General features: G+C 40.0%; 2 protein-coding genes across 10 annotated transcripts in view; one reads left to right on the top strand and one right to left on the bottom strand.

Annotated features, from left to right (window-relative positions):
- The window catches only part of atg9b (autophagy related 9B), an 839,198-nt gene that overhangs the window by 192,244 nt on the left and 622,306 nt on the right, over positions 1–24,648 (bottom strand). The gene's annotated exons all lie outside the window — the stretch shown is intronic.
- obscnb (obscurin, cytoskeletal calmodulin and titin-interacting RhoGEF b) overlaps positions 1–24,648 on the top strand; it is a 345,273-nt gene that overhangs the window by 32,925 nt on the left and 287,700 nt on the right. For all 9 annotated transcript variants that reach the window (XM_062517333.1, XM_062517305.1, XM_062517313.1 and 6 more), the window contains exons 13-17: positions 300–578; positions 993–1,271; positions 4,163–4,441; positions 15,620–15,898; positions 16,069–16,347. In XM_062517333.1, the coding sequence (XP_062373317.1) occupies positions 300–578; positions 993–1,271; positions 4,163–4,441; positions 15,620–15,898; positions 16,069–16,347 (1,395 nt within the window). The remainder of the gene's footprint in view (positions 1–299; positions 579–992; positions 1,272–4,162; positions 4,442–15,619; positions 15,899–16,068; positions 16,348–24,648) is intronic.

Raw genomic sequence — 24,648 nt, 5'->3', positions numbered from 1 at the left:
AGACTATGTAGATATTCCATTGAAAACAGGTACAGTACTGTAAACAATGGCGTTGTGATAAAATTCAGGTTATTTCAAATGGATTTTCTCTCATAAACAAAGACATTTGTTGGAGATTCTTAGAAATAAAAAAGCAGCAATGCACATTGCATTTAATTCTGAAGTTTTCAATGTTAAATATGCATAAATATAGGATGTTCCAAGAAAAAGTGAATTATCAATTCAAATTCAAAATGTTTACCCCTGGTTAAATACCAACGAATTCATAATTTTTTGTGTGCTCTGTCATTCTATCACAGATATCCAAGAAGTTGGTTTTGCTAATAAGGAGTCTGTCCAAAAGGAGGTTAAAACTACCATCTCTCAGAAAGCTACTCTAAGCTGTGAAGTGGCCAACTCAAAGACAGAAGTCAAATGGTACAAGGATGGTAATCTGTTGAGCTCAAGTAAAAGCGTCCACATGGAGATGAAGGGCAAAACACGTCAGTTGGTGTTGGACAGTGTGGAGAAGAAGGATGCTGGGGAGTACATCTGTGAGGCTGGCAAAGAGAAACTAGTGTTCAAGATTCATGTAGCAGGTATGCAATGCGTTTGGGAACTTTATAGCTAGAACAGTGGAAATCAAACTGGCCTTACCCAATAGTAGAAACACAGGCATTGAAAAGTTTTGGTGGCAGTAAATGCGCCTTTTCAAGACTATGTAGATATTCCATTGAAAACAGGTACAGTACTGTAAACAATGGTGTTGTGATAAAATTCAGGTTATTTCAAATGGATTTTCTCTCATAAACAAAGACATTTGTTGGAGATTCTTAGAAATAAAAAAGCAGCAATGCACATTGCATTTAATTCTGAAGTTTTCAATGTTAAATATGCATAAATATAGGATGTTCCAAGAAAAAGTGAATTATCAATTCAAATTCAAAATGTTTACCCCTGGTTAAATACCAACGAATTCATAATTTTTTGTGTGCTCTGTCATTCTATCACAGATATCCAAGAAGTTGGTTTTGCTAATAAGGAGTCTGTCCAAAAGGAGGTTAAAACTACCATCTCTCAGAAAGCTACTCTAAGCTGTGAAGTGGCCAACTCAAAGACAGAAGTAAAATGGTACAAGAATGGTCATCTGTTGAGCTCAAGTAAAAGCGTCCACATGGAGATGAAGGGCAAAACACGTCAGTTGGTGTTGGACAGTGTGGAGAAGAAGGATGCTGGGGAGTACATCTGTGAGGCTGGCAAAGAGAAACTAGTGTTCAAGATTCATGTAGCAGGTATGCAATGCGTTTGGGAACTTTATAGCTAGAACAGTGGAAATCAAACTGGCCTTGCCCAATAGTAGAAACACAGGCATTGAAATACAAATGTTTTGGTGGCAGTAAATGCGCCTTTTCAAGACTATGTAGATATTCCATTGAAAACAGGTACTGTAAACAATGGTGTTGTGATAAAATTCAGGTTATTTCAAATGGATTTTTGGTAACACTTTATTTTAATGTGTCACTGTTACAGTGTATCTACCTAATTAGGTACAGTGGTACAACCTGTGTAACAACATGTACTATCAGGTACTACTATTGTACTTGCATTATGTATTTGTGGGTACCTACATATAGTTGTTACATTGTAATACTGAGTGCTTTTACAAAACTTTGCCAATTTGCCACGTTGCCAATGTGCTACGTAGGGTAATGGCAGACTTGTTCCAAGACACCAATGACACAACATACATGTAATATGTACATGTAAGTACTTAACTGGTACACTTCATTTTAATGGGTTTATGCCGCTGTATTAAGGGTGTCACAATCTCGATTTTAAATCGAAATCGATCGAAATTACATCTCAATCTCGAACTTCGAACTGAAAAGTAGAATCGACGATGCAGCCACACCCCCAACGTGATGTCCAGCATGTATGCCCAAAACGCAAAACCACACACGTGCAGCATCAACACTCCTCTAATTTTAGGCTGCAGCCAGTTAAAAAATGCACATCAACCTCTTGTTACTCTGAAATCACGGGTGTGGAAGCATTTTTGCGTTCATTCACGTCAGTTAGCCTAACACCAATTTAGCCTTCTCAACTTAGCAAGTAAAAAAACGATTTAGTTAGCCTACAGTTCAAAATGACTTTAAGGCTTAAAATGCACATTGATAAGTACTTATTCCATTAACACTTACCTTGGGTCTCTTCAGAGTGTGCACAAACATTCAAAGTATCATTCTGTGTTGCTTCATTTCACTATGTTCACATGTCTATGTTTGACTTTTTTTTTTGTTTACAACCTCATGGATGGAACGGTTTCAAAATAAAAATTGCTTTCAAAATAAAAGCCCCCTGAAACAGAATAGGAAGAGGGCAAAAAATAAAAATTAATATAATAATAATAATAATAATGACACAAGGAATGCATTAATAAAAAAAGATCGAGAATCGAATCGAATCGTGGCTTTAAAATTGAAAATTAAATCGAATCGAGGATTTGGAGAATCGTGACACCCCTACGCTGTATCAAAGAGTAATAAGTGTGTACCAACACAGTTGATGCATGTGCTACGTAGGGTGATATGACATATTCTAAGACATCAAAGACACATACATGTCATATTAACTGGTACACTTAACAGGTTTATTCCACTGTATCAAAGAGTAACAAAGGTGTAGCAGTAGAGCTGTTACATGTATCAACTGTGTTGGTACACACTTATTACTCTTTGATACAGTGGGATAAACCAGTGTTTCTCAACCGGGGTGCCGCGGCACCCTGGGGTGCCGTGAGGCCTCCTCAGGGGTGCCGCAGAAACGTGTCTGACTAGGCTAATCTAATTAAGAAAAAAAAAAAAAAAAAAAAGCATAATTTCGGAATCTTTCCTCTAGCTTTATCACGCAGTTAAGTAGCCTAAATTGCGGCCACATATCAGAGAAAATAGATATTTTTTTCTAACCCTGAAGCTGCAATCCGTAGCCTGTATGACGTCTATAAACTGTTTACTGCGTGCGATATCTGATGAGTTGTCAAGTCATAGCGTTATTGTGTAGCGGTTAATTAGCAACATGGCCAGGTTTTTAAAAAAAAATTTTGAACATGCGCCCTCAAAGTCATCCTCTCTTCATCGTGTGGTTATTCAGTGAAGGAGGTAGAGACCGTCAGCAAGGACTTTGTTTTGCTGGGCAGATATTGACAAATGCGGCCGCGCTGTCTGCTGTGCATGCGGAAGAGTGTACTGTAGTTTTTACACCGGGAGTATGGAGGAGGCTATAACCTTGCTGCACTACCAGCAGCGTGTTAGAAAGATGCAAAACTGTTAAGTGGCTTTAGGGCGCTTTATACACGTAATACTTCCCTCGATCATCACTGACAAGTGCAGAATTTTTACGCGATTGCATTCACATGCTGTGGTGGCAACATTATGACTAGGTCAGTAGGAAAAGTTCCGGTAGCAGATATACGGACATAAGAATTCAGACAGCACAAAAAAAAAAAAAAAAAAGTAAAAAGTCTGTGGCGTGAACATTGCGAAAAACACGTCTGTCTGAAAACGGCTTGAGAAACGTCAGTATGATGACAATTATGCTACCTCACGTTCGGATTCAAGTACAGAGAGCGTCCTAGAGCTGTGGACCAGGAGCTGGTGTGTCTGTCATCCATTCCTGCGAGAATAGAGCAGCTGTATTCATCCTTGCAGGCCCAAGTCTCTCACTGAGTGTAAGTCACACTCCTGTGTGTGTGTGTGTGTGTGTGTGTGTGTGTGTGTGTGTGTGCGCGCGCGCGCCTATGAGTTTTTTTTTTTTAAAGTTTGGGGTGCCTTGAGATTTTTCAATCATTTAAAGGGTGCCGCGACTGAAAAAAGGTTGAGAAACACTGGGATAAACCCATAACAAGGTTGTAGCAGCACAGCTGTTACATGTGCACAGATGACAAAAGGCGTTCACTGGAGCTAAGTGTTACCGGATTTTCTCTCATAAACAAGGACATTTGTTGGAGATTCTTAGAAATAAAAAAGCAGCAATGCACATTGCATTTTATTCTGAAGTTTTCAATGTTAAATATGCATAAATATAGGATGTTCCAAGAAAAAGTGAATTATCAATTCTAATTCAAAATGTTTACCCCTGGATAAATACCAACACATTTTTTGTGTGCTCCGTCATTCTATCACAGATATCCAAGAAGTTGGTTTTGCTAATAAGGAGTCTGTCCAAAAGGAGGTTAAAGCTGCCATCTCTCAGAAAGCTACTCTAAGCTGTGAAGTGGCCAACTCAAAGACAGAAGTCAAATGGTACAAGGATGGTAATCTGTTGAGCTCAAGTAAAAGCGTCCACATGGAGATGAAGGGCAAAACACGTCAGTTGGTGTTGGACAGTGTGGAGAAGAAGGATGCTGGGGAGTACATCTGTGAGGCTGGCAAAGAGAAACTAGTGTTCAAGATTCATGTAGCAGGTATGTAATGCAACTATTACAGTGGAAACACAACTGGCCTTGCATGACATTTGAAACATGGGTTGGCCAATATTTAAATACATGAGTTTTGGTGACTAAATATGCCTAAGAGAAGAGCAGTGTTTATATTATGCAGAATGTGTAAAAGAGAATCCCACACACTGTCCATTACGCATGCACACATTTATTTAGAATTCACAACGTTTCGGTCATGGTCCTTCCTCAGGTGTATTTACCTTTATATTATGCAGAACAAAATTATAAATACGACACTTTTGCTTTCCCCCCATTTATTATGTGCTCACAAATCTCTCTAAATCTGTGATACTCTCTAAATCTATGTTAGTGTTACTCCTTTGCCGATATAAACAGATTTGAACAGATAAAATGTGCGATTAATATGCGATTAATCGGGAGTTAACTAGGACATTCATGAGATTAATCCTGATTAATTTTTTTAATCAATTGACAGCACTAGTCACATTACAAGACGCTGCCTCCTTCGAACGTCGTTCCGACTTTGAATATTTGGACACAACAATGGACATTTGTCGGCCACGACACAATCGTAGCAAAATCGGGCTGAAATCGTATCTATCCTGTTCTCAATAGTCTGTACTGGCCATTAGGCTGGTCACAATAAAAGGGCACTCTAAAATGTGCAGTTCCATCACACAAGCACAATGCCACAGATGTTGCAAGTTTTGAGGGAGTGTGCAATTTGCATATAGTCTGGCTGTCTCCATAATAAGCTCAATCTTTTAAAGGAACACTTCACCTTTTTTTCATATTAAACTACGTTATTCCCCTAATTAAGACGGGTTGATACATACCTCTCACGTTTCAATGCGTGCACTCACTGGCTCTGGCGCGCGGCGCAACTTTGATAACACTTAGCTAGCCCAATGCATTCATTAGGATCCAAACAGAGATTAAGTTAGAAGCGACCAAACACCTCCATGTTTTCCCTATTAACTCATTAACTGCCATTGACATCTTTAACCCTCTAACCGCCCGGGTTTTTTTTGGATTTTTGCATAAAAAATTCAAAAGGCCATGGCTTGAAAGTGGTCAGAGATAAAGTCCTACTGTATATGTGAAAATCATTGAGTATGAACTAAAGTTTATAAAGAGAGTAAATTTACTCATCTAATTTGCATATTATGACATCACAGGATGGCAATAGCGTCAAATTATGCACATTTCAGTAAATACTGATTGTTGAACACATTTGAGCAGTTTTACTTTGAATTTTGTAATTTCTCCGGCATAACAAACAAACAGGACCACAGTCACATGTAAACCAACAATAGTAAACTATTAGTATTACCACAATCCCTATGTTACTATATAATAAAGTAGCCTGGTCAAATCAGTTCCTATCGCAGATGACTTTGTAGTTCTTCAGAGCCCTATTTTTACTAGACCTGCTGTCTGTACCATGTCAATTACAGACACTATCATCATGATTATCACTGGCACCAAGCACACCATGCTTATTTGAACCCTTTGGTCAACATTGCTGCAGGTAAACATTGACGTACACACGCAAAGACCCACCTCTATTCACAGACGCATCTTGACTGTCACTGCCAATGAACGACCGATCATAATCTCCAAAAGGCAGATATTCTCCTTCAGAATCAGAGTAGGTGAATGGCAGACCCAAGACTTCATAACACACGACTTTGTTTTTTTAACATTTGCCGTTTTTCTGCTTCAATTTGTGCATAGCGATCGCGCATTTCACTTCCGCGTTATAAACAGGAAATGCGTCTTTTTTTTTTGTTTCTCACGAGTAATACAGGCACTTCCTGAAAACTTTTTTACTCGAATTTGGGCTTGAATCGAAGCTCTGGATGTCTGCCAACTAGTGGTGGAGAGTACAAAGTACCATCTGTTTTAATCAGTGATGTTGCTTGTCGCCGTACGGCGCCTTGGGCGGTTAGAGGGTTAAACGTCAATTTAGACACAAACGTTGACTGCCATTGACGTCTTTAGACGTCAATTGCATTTTTCAATGGGGAGGGGTGAGCTTGGGAATGATCTGGCAGAGTTTCAGGCTTGTAAACAGACTGTACTAGCGATCCGAACCGCTAGATGACAAAAGTGCCATTTGGATGATTATCTGCCTGCAGAGTGCACATGTAGAGATACAACAAGCTAACACATGAAGATCGACCACAGTTGATCTAGTTTGCACGCGGTGCAGGGAATAAATATGCTTACTTCTTACATCAAAGATGGAAAACATGTGAACGGTATGATCCATTTACATTGGATATTGCTGTATAGACTAACAACAACTTTGCTAGTGCTAGCTTGCTAAGTCTACCGTCCTGTTCAGAGTCTATAGCGACCATCAGAGTCCCTAGCAACCTTGACGAGACTGACAAGATAACAGTGCAATCGTGGTTGACATACAACTGAAACGCTAACGTTAAAAAGTTGATTTTCACAAAAAGATCGTTTTCTCCATTTTTTGGTCAGAAACAGGTGTTTTTAGCCAAACTAACCCATGTTCTACTGACGATTACTAAAGAACGGAAAACGATAGAAACAAACCGTTTCCTTTCCTGGTGAAAGAAGAGAGTCTACTCTTTCATTTGGTACCTTCAGTGTTTACATAGTCATAAAGCTCACCGTTCGGTGGATCTTGAAAAAACAGTCAAAATGCTGTAAAACGTCTGGCAGTATGGAGCGCTCTGCACTGAAAATGGCTGGCAGCCAATGAGTTAAAATATAAGTTACACGAGTAGTCACACGACTAAGTCTGGTGAGACAAAATAAAACGTGGAGCATTTCTAGGCAGGTAAGAGGGATAACTATATTGTGTGGCGCAGTAATATCCTCACTCTTGCACTCTCAGTTTCACTTTGGAGTGAGGATATTACTGCGCAGAGTCTAAGTGCTCCCAATATTATTCCGCTACACAATATACTTATCCCTGGGGGGGTATTCCATCAACCTCGCTAAAGGCTAAACCTAGCTCATTTCGATAAGCCTCACTAATTTTAGTGAGAGTTCCGTTCCATTAGTGTGGTTTACCTGAATCCCAGCTAACCATGGGAATTTATGCCACAGAACTAACCTGTTCGGTGGCAGGCTAACTGCCGAGCTGAATTAATCTGTGTTGCAAAAAAAAAAAACATCAGTCGGAAAACGAGTCCCAAAAGATGGTTCCGTCAACCTGTACTTTCGTAAACTATAGCCTACAACTTCAAAAATAAAAGGAGAAACTTTTTTTCCGATAATGTTACCAAGCATTGATTTAGGCTACCTATTCGCTAGTTTCAAAGAATTTATTAAAATGATGCAATTTAAAATGTTTGAATTTGACATGTGTGGTCCAAGAAATCTTGCTGCTCTGCGTAATTTGCGTCTTTCATGGTGTCATGCGCAGCGTGATGGGTTAGCAAGTCTCATGTTTTGCGTGTTCTCGCGTTCGGTTCCCATGCGATGAAGTTACACATGTTAACACATTAATAATGCCATGTTGTTATACTCTTTAATGAAAGGCATGTCCACTATTGATAAAGGGTCATGCACATTAGACTTGTTCAGTGACAGTAGCCTTCAGGCTGTCAGTGGGCTATGCAAGCCAGTACCCTAATTCTGTAGCCTAGGAATCAGGCCCGTGCAGTTAGTTAAGCATCTTTCTGACTTTGCAAAGTGAAAAAGTGAAGGGGAAAGGCGTTTGAGTTGAAGCTAATAGCAATATCAGACACATTACATACCCGTGCATTTTTGCTGTGTTGGGAAATGATAAAGCTAACCGCATGACCATGGCGCTCTAGGGCGGTAGGAAACACCGCGGTTGTTGATGTAGAGTAGCCACGTTATTTTAACATGTTTACCCAATATTTTAGCATGTTTACCCAAGATGAACAATCTTGAAACGGTCCGTTGTGAGGACATTACATTTAGGCTCTGCTTTACCTTGTGCTTAATTTTTGGATGACAAGGTTTTTCTGACGCTGAGACAGTTTTGTCTGAAGATGATGGTTGTTTTCCTGAGTCTGAGGATGACATGGGTTTTTCTGACGCTGACACAGTTTTGCCTGAAGATGACAGAGGTTTTTCTGATGCTGAGGCAGTTTTGTCTGGAGATGACGGATGTTTTACACCTGAGTCTGAGGATGTCCTAAAATGTACACCGTACATTAAAGCTTTCCTCCCACTCAGGCATATTAATGGAGAAATCTGGCAAGTTCTCACATAGATCTCCTTTTCTCGAGGTCACCGAGGACTGTCAGTACGAAAAACAAAAGGAAAACAATGGGTTTTACCTAGCTCGAGTTGCTAGAACCAGCAGCTAACGCCGCCAGGCAGCTCCAGCGCTACACTCTGTACACTGTCATGTACAGTACATGGAGGCTCACAGACATGCATCCAAATTGTAGCGCTGTAGCTGCCTGGCTGCTGGTTGTAGCAACTTGAGCTAGGCAAAACTGATTGTTTTTGTTTTGTTTCGTACCGACAGTACTCGATGACCTTGAGAAACGGACATCTACGTGAATACTTGCTGGATTTCTCCTTTAAATGTCTCAGGCAATATGGGAAATTCGGAAAAAGCTATGTCAAGGTGGGTTCTCTGAAATGGGAAGGCCACCTTGGTGAAGTGAATTTGAATGAACCTATTGAGTGCAAACAGTCGATCTATCTATCTATCTGCAAATACATGTTAACATCCCTTTATGGTAAGAATGGGACATTCTGCTATCCTGTGCGAAATTATAAGCAGAACAGGACAGAACAGAAAATGATGAGTAGATGGCAAGTGCACAAGTGCATACAAGATTGTGTCGTCACTTATTCTAAAACTCTACAAAGCGCAGAAATTGACCACGTCAATTAGACAACATTATTTCCAATCAAGGTTTATCCACAGAATGTATTATGTTATTTCAATGCATGGCCAACACATGAAACTAGAAAAGCACTCAGAGAGCGCAGACCTTCTTCCTAGGTTGTCATACATTTGAACCTAAACTATTCAGATCGCCACCACGTGACCATACCATGCCATTACACCACTAAGCAAAGCACATAACCGGCTCCGGAATCCTGACGATGATACGGATCAATTAAATTGAATTGTTTCTTTCTTGGGTCATTTCTGACCTTCCCTGAAAATTTCACCGAAATCCATCTATCACTTTTTGAGTTATCTTGCTAACAAACAGACCGACAGACAGACAAACAAACAAACAAACAAACAAACCGACAGACAGACAGACAAACAAACCCCGATGAAAACATAACCTCATTGGCGGAGGTAACGAGGCAGACAAGCCAATCTTCCTATGTTGCGGTGTTCAGTTCATTCATCTATTTCCACTTCTTTCTAATTAATACTAATGCCAGACGAGAATATAATGTTACAATAGTAGGCCTATTATAATTAACAGATATTAATTGCGTTAAAATATCATTTTTGGCATATCACAGAGTAGACTATCCCATCAGGATTCCATTGGAGATTAAACACGATTCAGTGTGATTAATTGAATTTATGTATCACATATGTTTTGCTCAAAATTTTATTAGTTTAAGTGTAAAAATGTATTAGTGTAGTGAGTGCGGTGTGGTGTACGTACATGCTGTGTCTGTCTCAGTAGCAGAGCAGCAGAGCTCTGTGTCACAGAGTAGTGTATTGAGTAAGATGTTTGAATGTGAAACACAAAAGCATATTATCACGTATGACCTCAACAATATAGAGATTGCCTCTGGATGTGGTTTGCTTAAAATAATTGGGCTGATTTTGCAAAACTTGTCAACCCACATGGATCTGAAGTGCCTGTTCAGAATGACATACATTTCAACTTTGTAATTTTAATACTTTTTAAACTATTAGTTAAAAACTATTACAATTTCCCCCATAGACTTATCATTGCCCCATTATGACATCACGGCAGCAATTAGAATGTTACCCCAGCTGGTCAGCCGCCTGGGCACCAACTGTCAGTTTCTCTCATAATAGGGCAATTAGAATCTTATGCCAGGTGGCCAGGCCAGCTGCAGCAGCTCTCTCTCTCTCTCAGCCTTTAAGCATACAATCTTTCTGTGAAGACTACATATCCTGTTAAACTGTTTCCTCTGTCCACAACTGTTTCAAAATAAAAGTCCTCACTGCAATAATACACTATTAAATCATTTAACCATTGAAACTACTCAACTATCTAACTGTTTAACCATTCCAACTGTCAGTTATCATCAACTATGCCTCCAGTCAACTACATGAAACCTCCATGTACCTGGCAACCAACATAGCAACCATTAAAATTAAGCGTTTATGACCGTTTCCATAGCAACCAACATGATTTTACTACAGTAACTTCTATATTCCTGATAGTGGCCACCATAGATACCCTACCAACAAATGTTTCAAAATAGAAGTCCTCACTAGCAAGTTAGCTAGTTAGTATGGTTAGCATAGTTAGTTAGCATTTTTAGCATAACTGCTAGAAATCATTAGCTAAGTTAGCTAATCAACCTGGTTAGCATTGTTAGCATAGTTAGCATTTTTAGCATAACGGCAAGAAATCATCAACTAAGTTAGCTAATCAACCTGGTTAGCATTGTTAACAAATTTAGCATTGTTAGCATAGTTAGCATTTTTAGCATTACTGCTAGAAATCATCAGCTAAGTTAGCTAATCAACCTGGTTAGCATTGTTAGTAAAGTTAGCATCGTTACCATAGTTAGCATTGATAGCATAGTTAGCATTTTTATCATAATTGTTAGTAATCATTAGCTAAGTTAGCTAATCAACCTGGTTAGCACTGTTAGCATAGTTAACATTTTAACATGAATAGAAATCATTAGTTAAGTTAGAACTGGAATGTTTCAGCTTTAAACTGTCTACCTTCACACTATCAACTTTCTATAAACTATGCAATCACCATCTTTACCCTAGCTACACCTTAGTAGCCATATCTACATTATCTATCTATACATTTTTGCATTTTCATGCACTGGTAATTCCTTGGAATTCCTTTCTAGTTGTTTATTTACTATTCTCCCAGTAAGTCATTGTTTATTGGGGGCCAAGCAGCGAAGCACCCATAGTGTTTGTACCTTTTCCTATTATATATTCTTCTCCTCTGGAAGTCTATGGCAGCCCATAGATCCATACAGTAAAAAGTTGTGAAATTTGGCACACTTATTCTACTCACAACTCTTAGCACTTTCACCAATTTACAGACTCCAGACCTCAAACCTCTAGCGCCACCAACAGGTCAAAATTCATCAATTTTTCAACAACATTAATGCAAATATCTCTGCCATGCTTGAACCTATCAAGCTCAAACTTGCTCAGTGTATTAAGGCAAGAGTCAAGGCCCCACCCACCAATTAACAAGACTTTTCCATGAACGCTGTAGCGCCACCAACAGACCAAAGTCAAAACTTTCAAAAGACTACTCCGGTCACAAATTTCATCCGATTCTCACCAAAATTTGCACACATCATCTTCAGACCATGCCTTCTTATTGCATTGCTTTTTGGAAGAATTGACAAAATTATTTGCCCGTAACAGCCAATCAACTTAGGCGGCGAAGCCGCCACACAGACATTAAACTCTTATCTCTATGGAAGCCATAGAACCATACTGTAAAAAGTTCTGAAATTTAAGACACATATTCCGCTATGGCCAATGGCCACTTTCCCCAATTTACAGACTCCAGACGCCAAAACTGTAGCGCCACCAACAGGTCAAAATTCATCAATTTTTCAACAACATTAATGTAAACATCTCTGCTATGCTTGAACCTATCAAGCTGAAACCTCCTCAGTGTATTAAGGCAAAAGGTATGGCCCCACCCACCAATTCACAAGACTTTTCCATTAACGCTGTAGCGCCACCAACAGACCAAGATCAAAACTTTCAAAAGGTTTCACAGGTCACACATTTCCTCCATTTCTCACCAAAATTTGCACACACCATCTTCAGACCATGCCTTGTTATTGCATTGCTTTCTGGAAGAATTGACAAAAAAATTTGCGCGTAACAGCCAATCAAAATTGGCGGCGAAGCCGCCACACAGACATTAAACCCATATCTCTATGGAAGCCTTAGAACCATACAGTAAAAAGTTCTGAAATTTAACACACATATTTCTCTATGGCCAATGACCACTTTCCCCAATTTACAGACTCCAGACCCCAAAAGTCTAGCGCCACCAACAGGTCAAAATTCATCAATTTTTCAACAACATTAATGCAAATATCTCTGCTATGCTTGAACCTATCAAGCTCAAACTTGCTCAGTGTATTAAGACAAAAGTCAAGGCCCCACCCACCAATTAACAAGACTTCTCCATGATTGCTGTAGCGCCACCAACAGACCAAGTTCAAAACTTCCAAAAAGTTTCACAGGTCTTAAATTTCATCCGATTCTCACCAAAATTTGCACAAACCATCTTCAGACCATGCCTTCTTACTGCATTGCTTTGTGGAACAATTGACCATAAGCATGCTTATTCCCGCCAAGCGCTGCCTTTAGAACGCAGATAAGCCAATGGCAGTCCGGCCTCAACGGTACTCGGGACATCAGCAGCTCGAACAACTCCAGATAGGAAACAGCAGGGAGGAGGCATACAATTACAAATGAATGGTGGATTTATGTAGTTTAGCTAATTAAAAACCCAGACGGATAACCATGGTCAACCAAGTACACCGAGAGGCTAGAAAACAAGGTTATATTTCATCAACAGTAGCCTACAAGATGTCTCACGTTTGCAGCAGGTCTACTAAAGAAGCCAACAACGCACCAGGTATTCACTAGCCTATCCAGCATGTCACGGGCAGAAAAAAAGTTTGGGTCTCAGTTAAAACGATTTCCCCCCTCTTAATCCCCCATAAATACCAGTAGGTCTAGTGAGGGAAATTAGCTTAGGCTATTTGTTATTAAAAATATGATGAGGAGGACCCCAACGAATTTTCTTCCTTATTTCCTTCTCAAACTACGTTGAAACTGCATCTTTAACAACCCAATTTTCAAAATTTCCCCCAGACCCCCGTAGGGTAAAAAAAAAAAAAAAAAATGTTTTTTAAAAATGCACACCTAGTGACGCCTCTGAATCTGTAAAATGACTAAGTAGGAGGAGTATTACCATGAAAATATAGTAATATTTGCGAGTGTATGGATGGAATTTACACATGTGAATGGCCACTGCCTACCCTGCCACAGACCTCACCGCACGCCACTGGTCTACCAGCCCTTTCGTTCGGAAATTCTAAAACAACGATGCATTTTAATACACCAAAATAACATTTGATATACCATAAGCGGGTAGTACGCTCCCGCGTCTGCATCACGCGCACGCGGCACTGGTGAGCGTGTGACGAGAATTGCGTCATTTTTACGGCATGCGTCGCGTTTTTGAGTCGACCAAAATTTAAGACCGCGCGTCTCTTTCACGCGTAGACTACGCATGTGTGAAATGGAACTGCTGTAAAGACGCCGCTCCAGTAGGTGGAGCACGTACAGAAATAACGCTTAAAACGCAGCAAACAGAGACAGAAGAACACTTGAACTGGCGTTTCGCTACACGCTAATGTTGTTATATGATGACAAAACATTAGTCTTTGAGTAATTTAATAGTCAGTGGTAAACAAAGACCTCCTATGTAATCCAAGTTGTGTAAATGGACTGAAGTTCGCTCTAAATATATACTTTTATCGATTATGCTAATCGTTAGCATCTCTATGGGATTTCTCATACACATTAGCCATAAGCTAACCCATTAGTTTAGCTGTAACTTGGAATGCTAGCCTACGCGTGGTGTGCTGTGCCTGTTCTGGTGGATGATAAATGGAGAGATGTGAAGAACCAACTCATCAAACTTTTCAGCAGACATGAGAAAGTACTCGTGGTGCTTCTCCTCATCTAACAGCTGCATCTTTTGTGTATTTAAGTGTGGAACACTCCTTCCCTGGTTCTTCCTTAGTTCAGTGGTCGCACATCCCAGAGTATCACAGTTAATTCGTACTGCGCCGGCGCTAACCTTGATCGGCTGGCGCGTATTCAGGACACAGACATTGGAGTATGCCTCTTATACGCGTCTAAAATGACGCACGTCAAACGTCCAGTGCCGCGTGCGCGTGACGCAGACGGAGGAGCGTGCTAGAGCCTTTACATTTCAGTAGCCATAGGTGTGTATATTTGAACACAATCTGGTTTGGTTCTTACCAGGGCGTTTATCTTCTGAAATATCAGAGTTTAGTGCTGGCCCGTTGGTTCGCCTATTCCGCTGTAGCTCCAAGCGGTTAAGTTTCGGTTTCATGTTTACAACACTCTTCGAGTCACAGTAAAATGTAATTTTTGCTACATAGCTTATTTATTGCGTGGGTGATTGAGTTTCCGTAGGTATCCGCTGCCTTAGTTTGTATAGAAATGAAGTGACACATACAACTAGAGGGGAACATTATGGGACGTGCAGCAGGCCTAATTAGTTTCATTTCAGCACTGACTCACGGTCAACAGCTTTTGTGCTATGTGCTCCATAGACATGATGTGCACGAAAGGGTTGCGCGCGCGGGGGGGAGGGGGAGGAGGAAGAGGAACCGTTAGATTGACGAATGAGCTGTGAAATGATGGTATGCGGTTTAGAATTCTATTGGCTGGAGTTTTTCGAGCCCTGCCCGTTCCGCAGATGATTGACGTGTTTAATTTCCATTTCAGTGCTTCCAACTCAGTGGCTGTAAGTGGGTTAGGAATAGGATTTCAAGTGATTTTGCAAAAATGGCCAAAAAAGCTAATTCCATACCCTACCTTTAACCGTAACATTTAGGAATATAATCAAACTTCCAAAAAGTGTGTTAAATCCCAAATCAAATCTTCTGCTTTTGATAGCCTACCAGTTTGCTGCTTCAAAAGAAGTATATGTATCACAATGCAACATTCTACAAATAAAGACCTGCCTTAAATACAAGCCTTCCCCAAATAAAGGCCTGTGCTTTGCATAGTCAAAGTGAATTAAAGACCCTGGCCATAATTTGAGGATTTAAGGTATGGTTTAGCATAGACCTACTTTTAAATTATAGAGGTTTGTTATAGCATAGACCTATCTTTTAAACATAGAATTGTTCTTGAAACCAAAACATTTTTTTTTTATTATTTTTTCTGTAATCCCAGGATACTCAAGCATTGTGTGCTCTGTCATTCTATCACAGAAATCCAAGAAGTTGGTTTTGCTAATAAGGAGTCTGTCCAAAAGGAGGTTAAAGCTGACATTTCTGAAAAAGCTACTCTAAGCTGTGAAGTGGCCGATTCAAAGACCGAAGTCAAATGGTACAAGAATGGTCATCTGTTGAGCTCAAGTAAAAGCGTCCACATGGAGATGAAGGGCAAAACACGTCAGTTGGTGTTGGACAGTGTGGAGAAGAAGGATGCTGGGGAGTACATCTGTGAGGCTGGCAAAGAGAAACTAGTGTTCAAGATTCATGTAGCAGGTATGCAATGCGTTTGGGAACTTTATAGCTAGAACAGTGGAAATCAAACTGGCCTTGCCCAATAGTAGAAACACAGGCATTGAAAAGTTATGACCAAAGTATATGGCAATTGTGAGGCCTGAATGGCACTCTGGTAATATTCACCTCTATTCTCTGTCATCCTGTTACAGAAATCCAGGAAGCTGGCTTTGCTAATAAGGAGTCTGTCCAAAAGGAGGTTAAAGCTGCCATCTCTCAGAAAGCTACTCTAAGCTGTGAAGTGGCCAATTCCAAGACCGAAGTCAAATGGTACAAGGATGGTCATCTGTTGAGCTCAAGTAAAAGCGTCCACATGGAGATGAAGGGCAAAACACGTCAGTTGGTGTTGGACAGTGTGGAGAAGAAGGATGCTGGGGAGTACATCTGTGAGGCTGGCAAAGAGAAACTGGTGTTCAAGATTCATGTAGCTGGTATGTAATGAATTTTGCAACTTTGTAGGTGGTGCAATGGAAACAGCAGAACCATGGGAACTGGAATTAAAAAACACCACCCAGTTGGTGGCAGTACAGTAGATATGCCTTATACAAAGATGTAGATAACCCATTCAAAATCCTTTGTTAACAGTGCACTGCAAAAAATATATATATATTAGTCTGCTGTTCTACGTGATAGAACAACTCTATATCTGTTAGGGATGGCACACATGAAACAATGCTGCAGAAACACGAAAAAAAAAATACCTAAGTTCCTGTTGATATGTAGTGCACGGTGGAATCTAGTAGCAGTCACAGTCTAGTCGCAGGCCAGTCTCAGATTAGGATTTTGCAAAGACTGTGGGTCACTATTTACAAGACTGCTTCTAGATTCCTTCAAATTATTTCCATCGTGCACTAGGCTACACGTCATCATCAACAGGAACTCATATGATAGCATACTCATATCAAAGTCATTTTTTCGCGTTTCTCCAGCATCGTTTCATGTGTGACATCCCTAACAGATATAGAGCTGTTCTGTCACGTAGAATAATTAAACTAATCATTTATAAGAAATGAAATTACAAATAATCATATAAGCTACAGCTGTCGCCTATTTTGCCCCTTCCTGTTTCGTGTTGGAGCGAGGTCACTATTGGTTTTTAATGTTCACGTCACTATTTGCATGAGCCACGACTGAAAACATGTTTGATATTGTCGTAATGTCAAAACTAGAAAAAGACTGATTCCGACGGACTTAAAACCGCTAAAATTGGCACCTTACACTGAACGTTTTAAGCCTACCTTACATTGACAGACTTTGCAAAGATTTGGAAAAGATTTTTGAAAGACTACTGTCTCAGACCCTCTCACATCTAAAGACAATTCATTGAGTTTCTAGTCACAGGCCAGTGTCAGATTAGGATTTTGCAAAGACTGTGGGTCACTATTTACAAGACTGCTGCTAGATTCCTTCAAATTATTTCCATCGTGCAATAGGCTACACGTCATCAGGAACTCACATGATAGCCTACTCATATCAGCATTCTGCAGCATTGTTTCATGTGTGACATCCCTAACAGATATAAGCTGTTCTGTCACGTAGAATAATTAGATTAATAATTTATAAGAAATGAAATAACAAATAATCATATAGGCTACAGCTGTCGCCTATTTTGCCACTTCCTGTTTGGTGTTCGAGCGAGGTCACTATTGTTTTTTAATGTGCACGTCACTATTTGCATAAGCTACGACTGAAAAGACTTCCGATAATCATGTTTGATATTGTCGTAACGGCAAAACTAGAAAAAGACTGATTCCGACGGACTTAAAACCGCTAAGATTGGCACCTTACACTAAACGATTTTGTTGACGGGAGCGCGCCGCGATTCCATTACAACTCCCATGATTTCCGCCCGATTTTGGAAATTTAGTCGCAGACTGTTAAAACAGACCAAAATCGCACAATGTAAGCCAGCCTTCACTTGCGCAATGTGGGTGTGTCAGAAGCTGGGACGGCAGAATACACGTAAAACAGAGGTGTGCAACAGACACGCGTAAATAAAAGCTTATGCGCGAAGGGGAGAATTCTACCCTAAGTGATTCTTTTTTTTTTTTTAAAAGATACTCAACCATTGTGTGCTCTGTCACTGTGCTCTGTCTGACTTGTATGCAGTCAATTCGACTAAGTTAACGTGGACTTTTCTGTTTTTGTTTGTTTTATTATTTATTTGACATTTGTTTATTTGTTTGTCTGTCTTGTTTGTCTTGGTGTCACGATTACGCCGCTCTGTCCGGTTCCGTATCATTGGTCCGACATCTCATTAGTCCGAAAATGAACCATTGACCAGAGATCCCGTTAGTCCGACATCCCATTGGTCCGAAAAAAAAGAGGCCCATTGGTCTGACATCTCATTAGTCCGACCATACAATGAATAAACAAATCCAGACTTTGGTCTATTTCCTAAAAACTCCGTCTGCCAATGTTTACAGTTAGACCGATGTGACGCTATTGTAGTTTGATTTCAATAGCATAGTGTAGTGGGTGGGTGCGTGACTGTCACGCAGGTGACCCAGGCTCGCATCCCGCGATGAACTTCATCTATATGTAACCCTTACAAGACTGAAGTTATTAAGTTATGACTAAACCACAGGTCTAGATTTCCCAGAATTCCCTACTAGGTGTATTCAACTGAATGAATAAGGGAGGAGACTGTGTACCAAGATAAAACACTTTTATTTTTTGGAGTTGCTGGTTACGGTATGACCGTTGGAAGGAGAAGTGTAATTAGGCAATATGTTTACGAGCACCAAGTTGTATTTAGTCAGGGTATCTGCTACACAACCAAAGCAAACAATCAAAACAATAACTTTCAAAAGGTGATTCAAACCCCCAAATAGGGCACACAAATAATGATGGGGAGGATAAAAGGATATCAAAGAAAAGAATAAGTCTCACCAACAAAATAAAGAAAACAAACACAGATTGGAGGTGGTTTCACACAATGTAGAAATAGTATATAACTAAATACTGGCCTGGTGCCGTAGTATGGTGAAGTTGTTATAGTGTGGATGAACTAACAGTAATGCTAGGCTTATATACCAAACAAGCTACCAGTGTTGATAGAATATCAATACGCTTCAAGCTACCAGTGTGGATAGACTATCAGTAGTGCTATGCTTGGATACCAAACAAGCTACCAGTGTGAGTGGACTAACAGTAATGCTACAAAGCAAGCTACCAGTGTAGATAGAATATCAATACGCTTCAAGCTACCAGTGTGGATCGACTATCAATAGGCTAATGCTTGGATACCAAACAAGCTACCAGTGTGGATGGACTAACAGTATGCTTAGATATACAAAGCAAGCTACCAGTGTAGATAGAATATCAATACGCTTCAAGCTACCAGTGTGGATAGACTATCAATAGGCTAATGCTATGCTTGGGTATCAAACAAGCTACCAGTGTGGAAGGGGCATCAATCTGAACAAAGTTATAGCCTACAACGCTAAACAGTAGTGGGAAAAACAGTGGCTACAGATCATTCCTGAAAGTAGCAAACAAAGCAATCAGTTTCCTGCCCACTACATGGTTTACATAGGCTAATGTATAAGTTACACGTATGTACAGTTAAGCCCAAAATTATTAGCCCCCCTGAAATTTTGGAACATTTATCTAAAATTCTCCCTAAATTTTTCATCCCTGATCAAATTTTAAAAATCAAACATTCGCCAGTGTTATTATGTAGAATCTGGTGCATTTTGGAGTGTTAATATATTATTAGGAATGCTTAATCTCAAATTGTGTGAAAAGTGGAGTGGTCAAAATTAATAGCCCCCATGTGATTTTTTTTGCTTTTAAACACATTCGACCAACCTGTAACCTTTCAAGCCACACCTTTGCAGTTAGTTAATGTCCAGACAACACCTGAACACCCAACCAGCATTGATTGTTTACCTAAAGACTTCAAGGAACAGGCCTACAGGCACTTGAACACCTGTCTGAGAGGGGACTGCCTTTACAGGCATACTGAAGATAAAGGAAATCTGTCTGGACCTCAGAAAGAACATCATTGAGGCCTATAATATGGAGAAAGGCTATACTGTAATTTCTAGATGCTTCACAGTCTGTAGAACAGCCGTGCAAGGCATCATTACAAAGTACAAAGAGTTCCAAGTTTGTGCATAACAAACCTAAGTGTGGATGAAAATGCTAAATATCTCAATCTAGAGAGAAAAATCATCAGGGATGTTAGCAAGCAACCTTGCACATCCGCCAAAATGATAGTTGCTGACCTTGAGACCTCTGGGGTTAAAGTCTTGAGGAAGACAGTAGCGAGGGATTTTTATTGTGGAGGCCTCCAAGGTCATCGGCTGAGAAAAACCCCTTACTCCAAAAGGGGCGCTTCAAAGTCAGACTGAACTTTGCCCATGCACATTTAAAAGCTAAAAATGAGTTTTGGAAAACTGTCCTTTGGTCTAATGACATTAAACTGGAGCTGTTTGGGCACATGGATGTTGCCTATGTTTGGCGAAAAAAGGAAAGGCCTACAACCATAAAAATACAGTTCCCACAGTGAAGCATGGTGGTAGGAGCATCATGTTATGGGGCTGTTTTGCTGTCTCAGGCACAGGGAGCCTTGTTTGGGTGCATGGGATCATGAAAAAGAAAGATTATGTTGACCTTTTGAGGGATAACATCAAGACGCCTGCTCTTAGTCTAGGCTTAGGTCACCACCAGGTCCTTCAGCATGATAATAACCCAAAGCATAGTGAAGAGTGGTCTAAAACGCCCTAAAGGACACCAAAATCAAGGTGCTGGAATAGCCTACACAGAGACCAGACCTCAACCCCATTGAGAATCTGTGGCACGTGCTTAAAGCAAGAGTCCATACAAGAAAACCATGCAGTTTGAACGAGCTGGAGCTAAAGAGTGCTTAAGAGATATGTGCCAACCTAGTAAAAGACTATTCAAAGAAGTTGTTGTCAGTTGAAGCAAAGAAAGGCTACACTATTGACTATTAATGGTCTGGGGGCTAATAATTTTGAACATGTCAATTCTTGCTTTTCTTGTCACAAATCAGAGCATGAGTAAACAATGATCATCAAACTTTGTGGGCATACCGTCTTTGCGCTTCTGTAATCATATAAACTAGGCACATTTTTGGAAATGGTCATTTCCATGTATAAACAAAGGATTATGTCTGAATTCATAAGGGGGGCTAATAATTTTGGGCTTAACTGTATATGTCCTTATTTATATGTGTTTTTTTTATATGCACGCGCACCCACGCACCTTACCCGGGGATGGGGGCGGTCTGAAGAGGGTAGCAAGTGTGTCTGTGAGATTTTGAATCTGTGGCGCCAGTAGGCCTAGCCTAGTACTCAGTGCTGCGGCAACGAGTGTTTGTAAATGTTTTCCTGCGAGTTTGAAACTAACAATAATAGAAGACTACTGAGGAAACTTATCTTCACATTAGGTAACGCTGTGCGCAATTTGGACCGGTGCGTTACCAAACAGAGGACGCACAAAGAGAAAAAGCCTTCGTGGACTGCTGGTGCATTCACCAGATTTGGTGAGATCGATTGCTTTACTGTGTTTTCATATTGCTTGGTCTAGCAGAGAGACAGCAATCACATTTTCCCTTTTTTCTGAGCATTATATTTTTTGTTTGCTACATCGCGGGACGTTTTGTGGACAGCGGCCCTTTCGTTTTCCTGGATTGGATTATTGACTCTTGTGCGCGGTCCTGGCAAAAATACAGGACATCTTTCGTTTAGTTTGGACTTTTAGGTTTATTTTCGGGGCTGAATGAAAGGGGTATTTGCAACGCTTGGGATTGTTTGGGACATTTAATTGTGTGTGAATATAAAGCGCCGCTGTGCACGACCTGGGTTATTGTTTGGTGTGTGTCTTCCTTTACTGTTAAACCGAAGAAAGCAACATTGTTTCATTGTTATAATCAAGAGACGCACTCAGATGCTACGTTGAACTTCATTTTCAGAATTATCTGTGTATTGCCATTCATATTTAGTTATATTAAAAAAAAAACTTGTGCGTTTAATTAACACAGCTGAAGGTAAACGGTTAGGCTATTTCCACCTGTTGTTAGACACACGATGCTGCAAAAAAGACGTCTCCTCTTTTCCACGAATTTTGCATCTTTCAGTTTCAAGTCATCCATGCATCTCTAGGCCTACTGTGTATGGTCGGACTCAGGGCTGTACGCTAAGCTTTTTCACTAGGAGCACAGGTGCTCCTAAATGAAAAAGTTTAGGAGCACAGAAAGAAATTTAGGAGCACTATGAAATTTCCTTGAAAACCTTCTTGCCTTAAGCAGGATACAGATCATTCACAGCAGTGGCAATCATATCTCTGCTCAAACCCTACACACACAGAAAATGGCTTGTCTTGTTTCTATTTCATATTTTGAATTCAGAATTTGTATACATTTTGTTATCAATTTATAGCATTTTAGGATCTGCATAATTACTTATAGCTTAAAATATTCAGTAAACTGAATACTTCATATTGATTACACTGTAATGATATTACAGGGGTGGTGTGTAGGTCTAATTGAGTGCCTGTCACTTTAAGATGTACGTGAACATAATTAGGTTTCATTCGGTTTTAGAAAAAGAGTCAAGCATAGTTCAAGGATACATCATGTTTTCATTAAATAACTTAAATGTTCAAAAAACGAACAAAGGTAAAGATAAATATTTCTGGTGTAATAGAAAAGATGAGTGTCCACTGTCCAGTAACATTAACTTCTATGATTTAGGTAGCCTACCATGGCATGGCATCGTGAGTTGTCACTTTTTCCTTGGTCATGTTTAATTGGCTGGGTGGTTAACTTACTCTACCATGACTCGTCTTGGAGTTTGGGAGGCTATATCTGTTATATCCAATGAGTGACAACCAGAGCTCAAAATAAAACGTTACGGTATTCTCCTGATAACGTTAGTGGAATGGAATTAATGTGAATGTAACCTCCATACAAAGACGCAGAGTCAGTGGCTATATGATGCGCACATTTGCAATGAAAATGTTCCGCCTTTTTAAAGCAGGTGTAGCCTACACCAAACCGTGGTTAAATCCATCATTTAGACAACAGAATCAGTCGGATTTCTCTCATAGAAGTCAACCAGGCTTATGTCAAATGCAGGCTGGGGTGAAGCTAACACGGTTTCCACACCGTGTTTATCAACCGTGATAATAATAATATTTGAAATGAACACGGTAATTGTAGGCTATAGCCTATAGTCAACATTCTTATCATGGTTTGCCGTTTCAACGGTAGGCTAATCGCTACAAAGTCACCAACTGATAACGAACAGATTGAAGAAAAAGAAGAATGGTTTTGGAGTGACATTTCTTGCGTGTGTGAGAGACAGCGAGGTTGATGCTGAAAGCGTGAGTTTCCAGCCAGGAGCGAGTTGTCATGAAATTTGTATACAGATGCGCGAAAATTGTACTAGCCTATACTTTGATCCACTTGGTGTGGATTTTTAGGAGCAAAATGCGAATAAAAGGATTGAATTCAGCACTCGCACCTGTGCTCCCATTTAATATTTTCAAGTAGCACAAATATATACAGTGAGGAGAAAATGTATTTGATACCATGCTAAAGTTGCCTAAAAAGAGGATTATAAAATCATCATTTGACAATTGATCTTATTGCCTTAATTCAAAAAATGAGTAAAAATAAAACCGCTAAGGACACCAATTTTCTTTGCGATTGAAGAACGTATCGTAAATAAATAAATGTTCTTCCTAAATGCTAGGGGGAAGGAAGTATTTGACCCCCTATGTAACCCTATGGGAATTTAGCACATAGGGTTAACATAGGGGCAGGCAGATTTTTATTTTTAAAGGCCAGCTATTTCATGGATCCAGGATATTATGCATCCTGATAAAGTTCCCTTGGCCGTTGGAATTAAAATAGCCCCACATCATCACATACCCTTCACCATATCCAGAGATTGGCATGGGTCTTTTTCCAGTAGGCCTATTAGCCTGTTTGATGCTCATTGAGCTCAATGCAAATCAAATAGGCTAATAGGCTTTTTGGAAAAAGGACCATGCCAATCTCTAGCTATGGTGAAGGGTATGTGATGATGTGGGGCTATTTTAATTCCAAAGGCCAAGGGAACTTTAACAGGATGCATAATATCCTGGATCCATGAAATAGCTGGCCTTTAAAAAATAAAAATCTGCCTGACCCTATGTTAACCCTATGTGCTAAATTCCCATAGGGTTACATAGGGGGTCAAATACTTCCTTCCCTTAGCATTTAAGGAAAACATTTATTTATTTAAGATACATTCTTCAATCACAAAGAAAATTGGTGTCCTTGGCGGTTTTATTTTTAGTCATTTTTTGAATTAAGGCATTAAGATCAACTGTCAAATGATGATTTTATATTCCTGTTTTAGCATGGTATCAAATACATATGCTCCTCACTGTATCTCCTCGCATTTGCAACGAGGTGCTCGCAGTGTACAGCCCTGGTCGGACTAATGGGACGTCGGACCAATGGTTCTCTTTTTTTCAGACTAATGAGATGTCGGACTAATGGGATCTCTATTGAATGGTTCATTTTCGGACTAATGGGATGTCGGACCAATGGTCCGTCCCCGCTCTGTCCGGCATCTTTTGTCTGTGTCTCGTTATTTTGTGAATTTGTTTGTTGTGTTGTTGTCACGGGTACGCTGGCAACTACGCCACTCCGTTTAGGCACTGTCTGTCTTCTGTAAAGCGCTTTGGGTTGCACTCAGTGCATGTTAAATGCG

The sequence above is a fragment of the Sardina pilchardus genome, chromosome 2 (assembly GCF_963854185.1).
Source record: "Sardina pilchardus chromosome 2, fSarPil1.1, whole genome shotgun sequence".
NCBI classification, from domain to species: Eukaryota; Metazoa; Chordata; class Actinopteri; order Clupeiformes; family Clupeidae; genus Sardina; species Sardina pilchardus.
The sequence above is the reverse complement of the archived record's forward strand: the minus strand, read 5'-3'. Positions and strand labels throughout refer to the sequence as shown.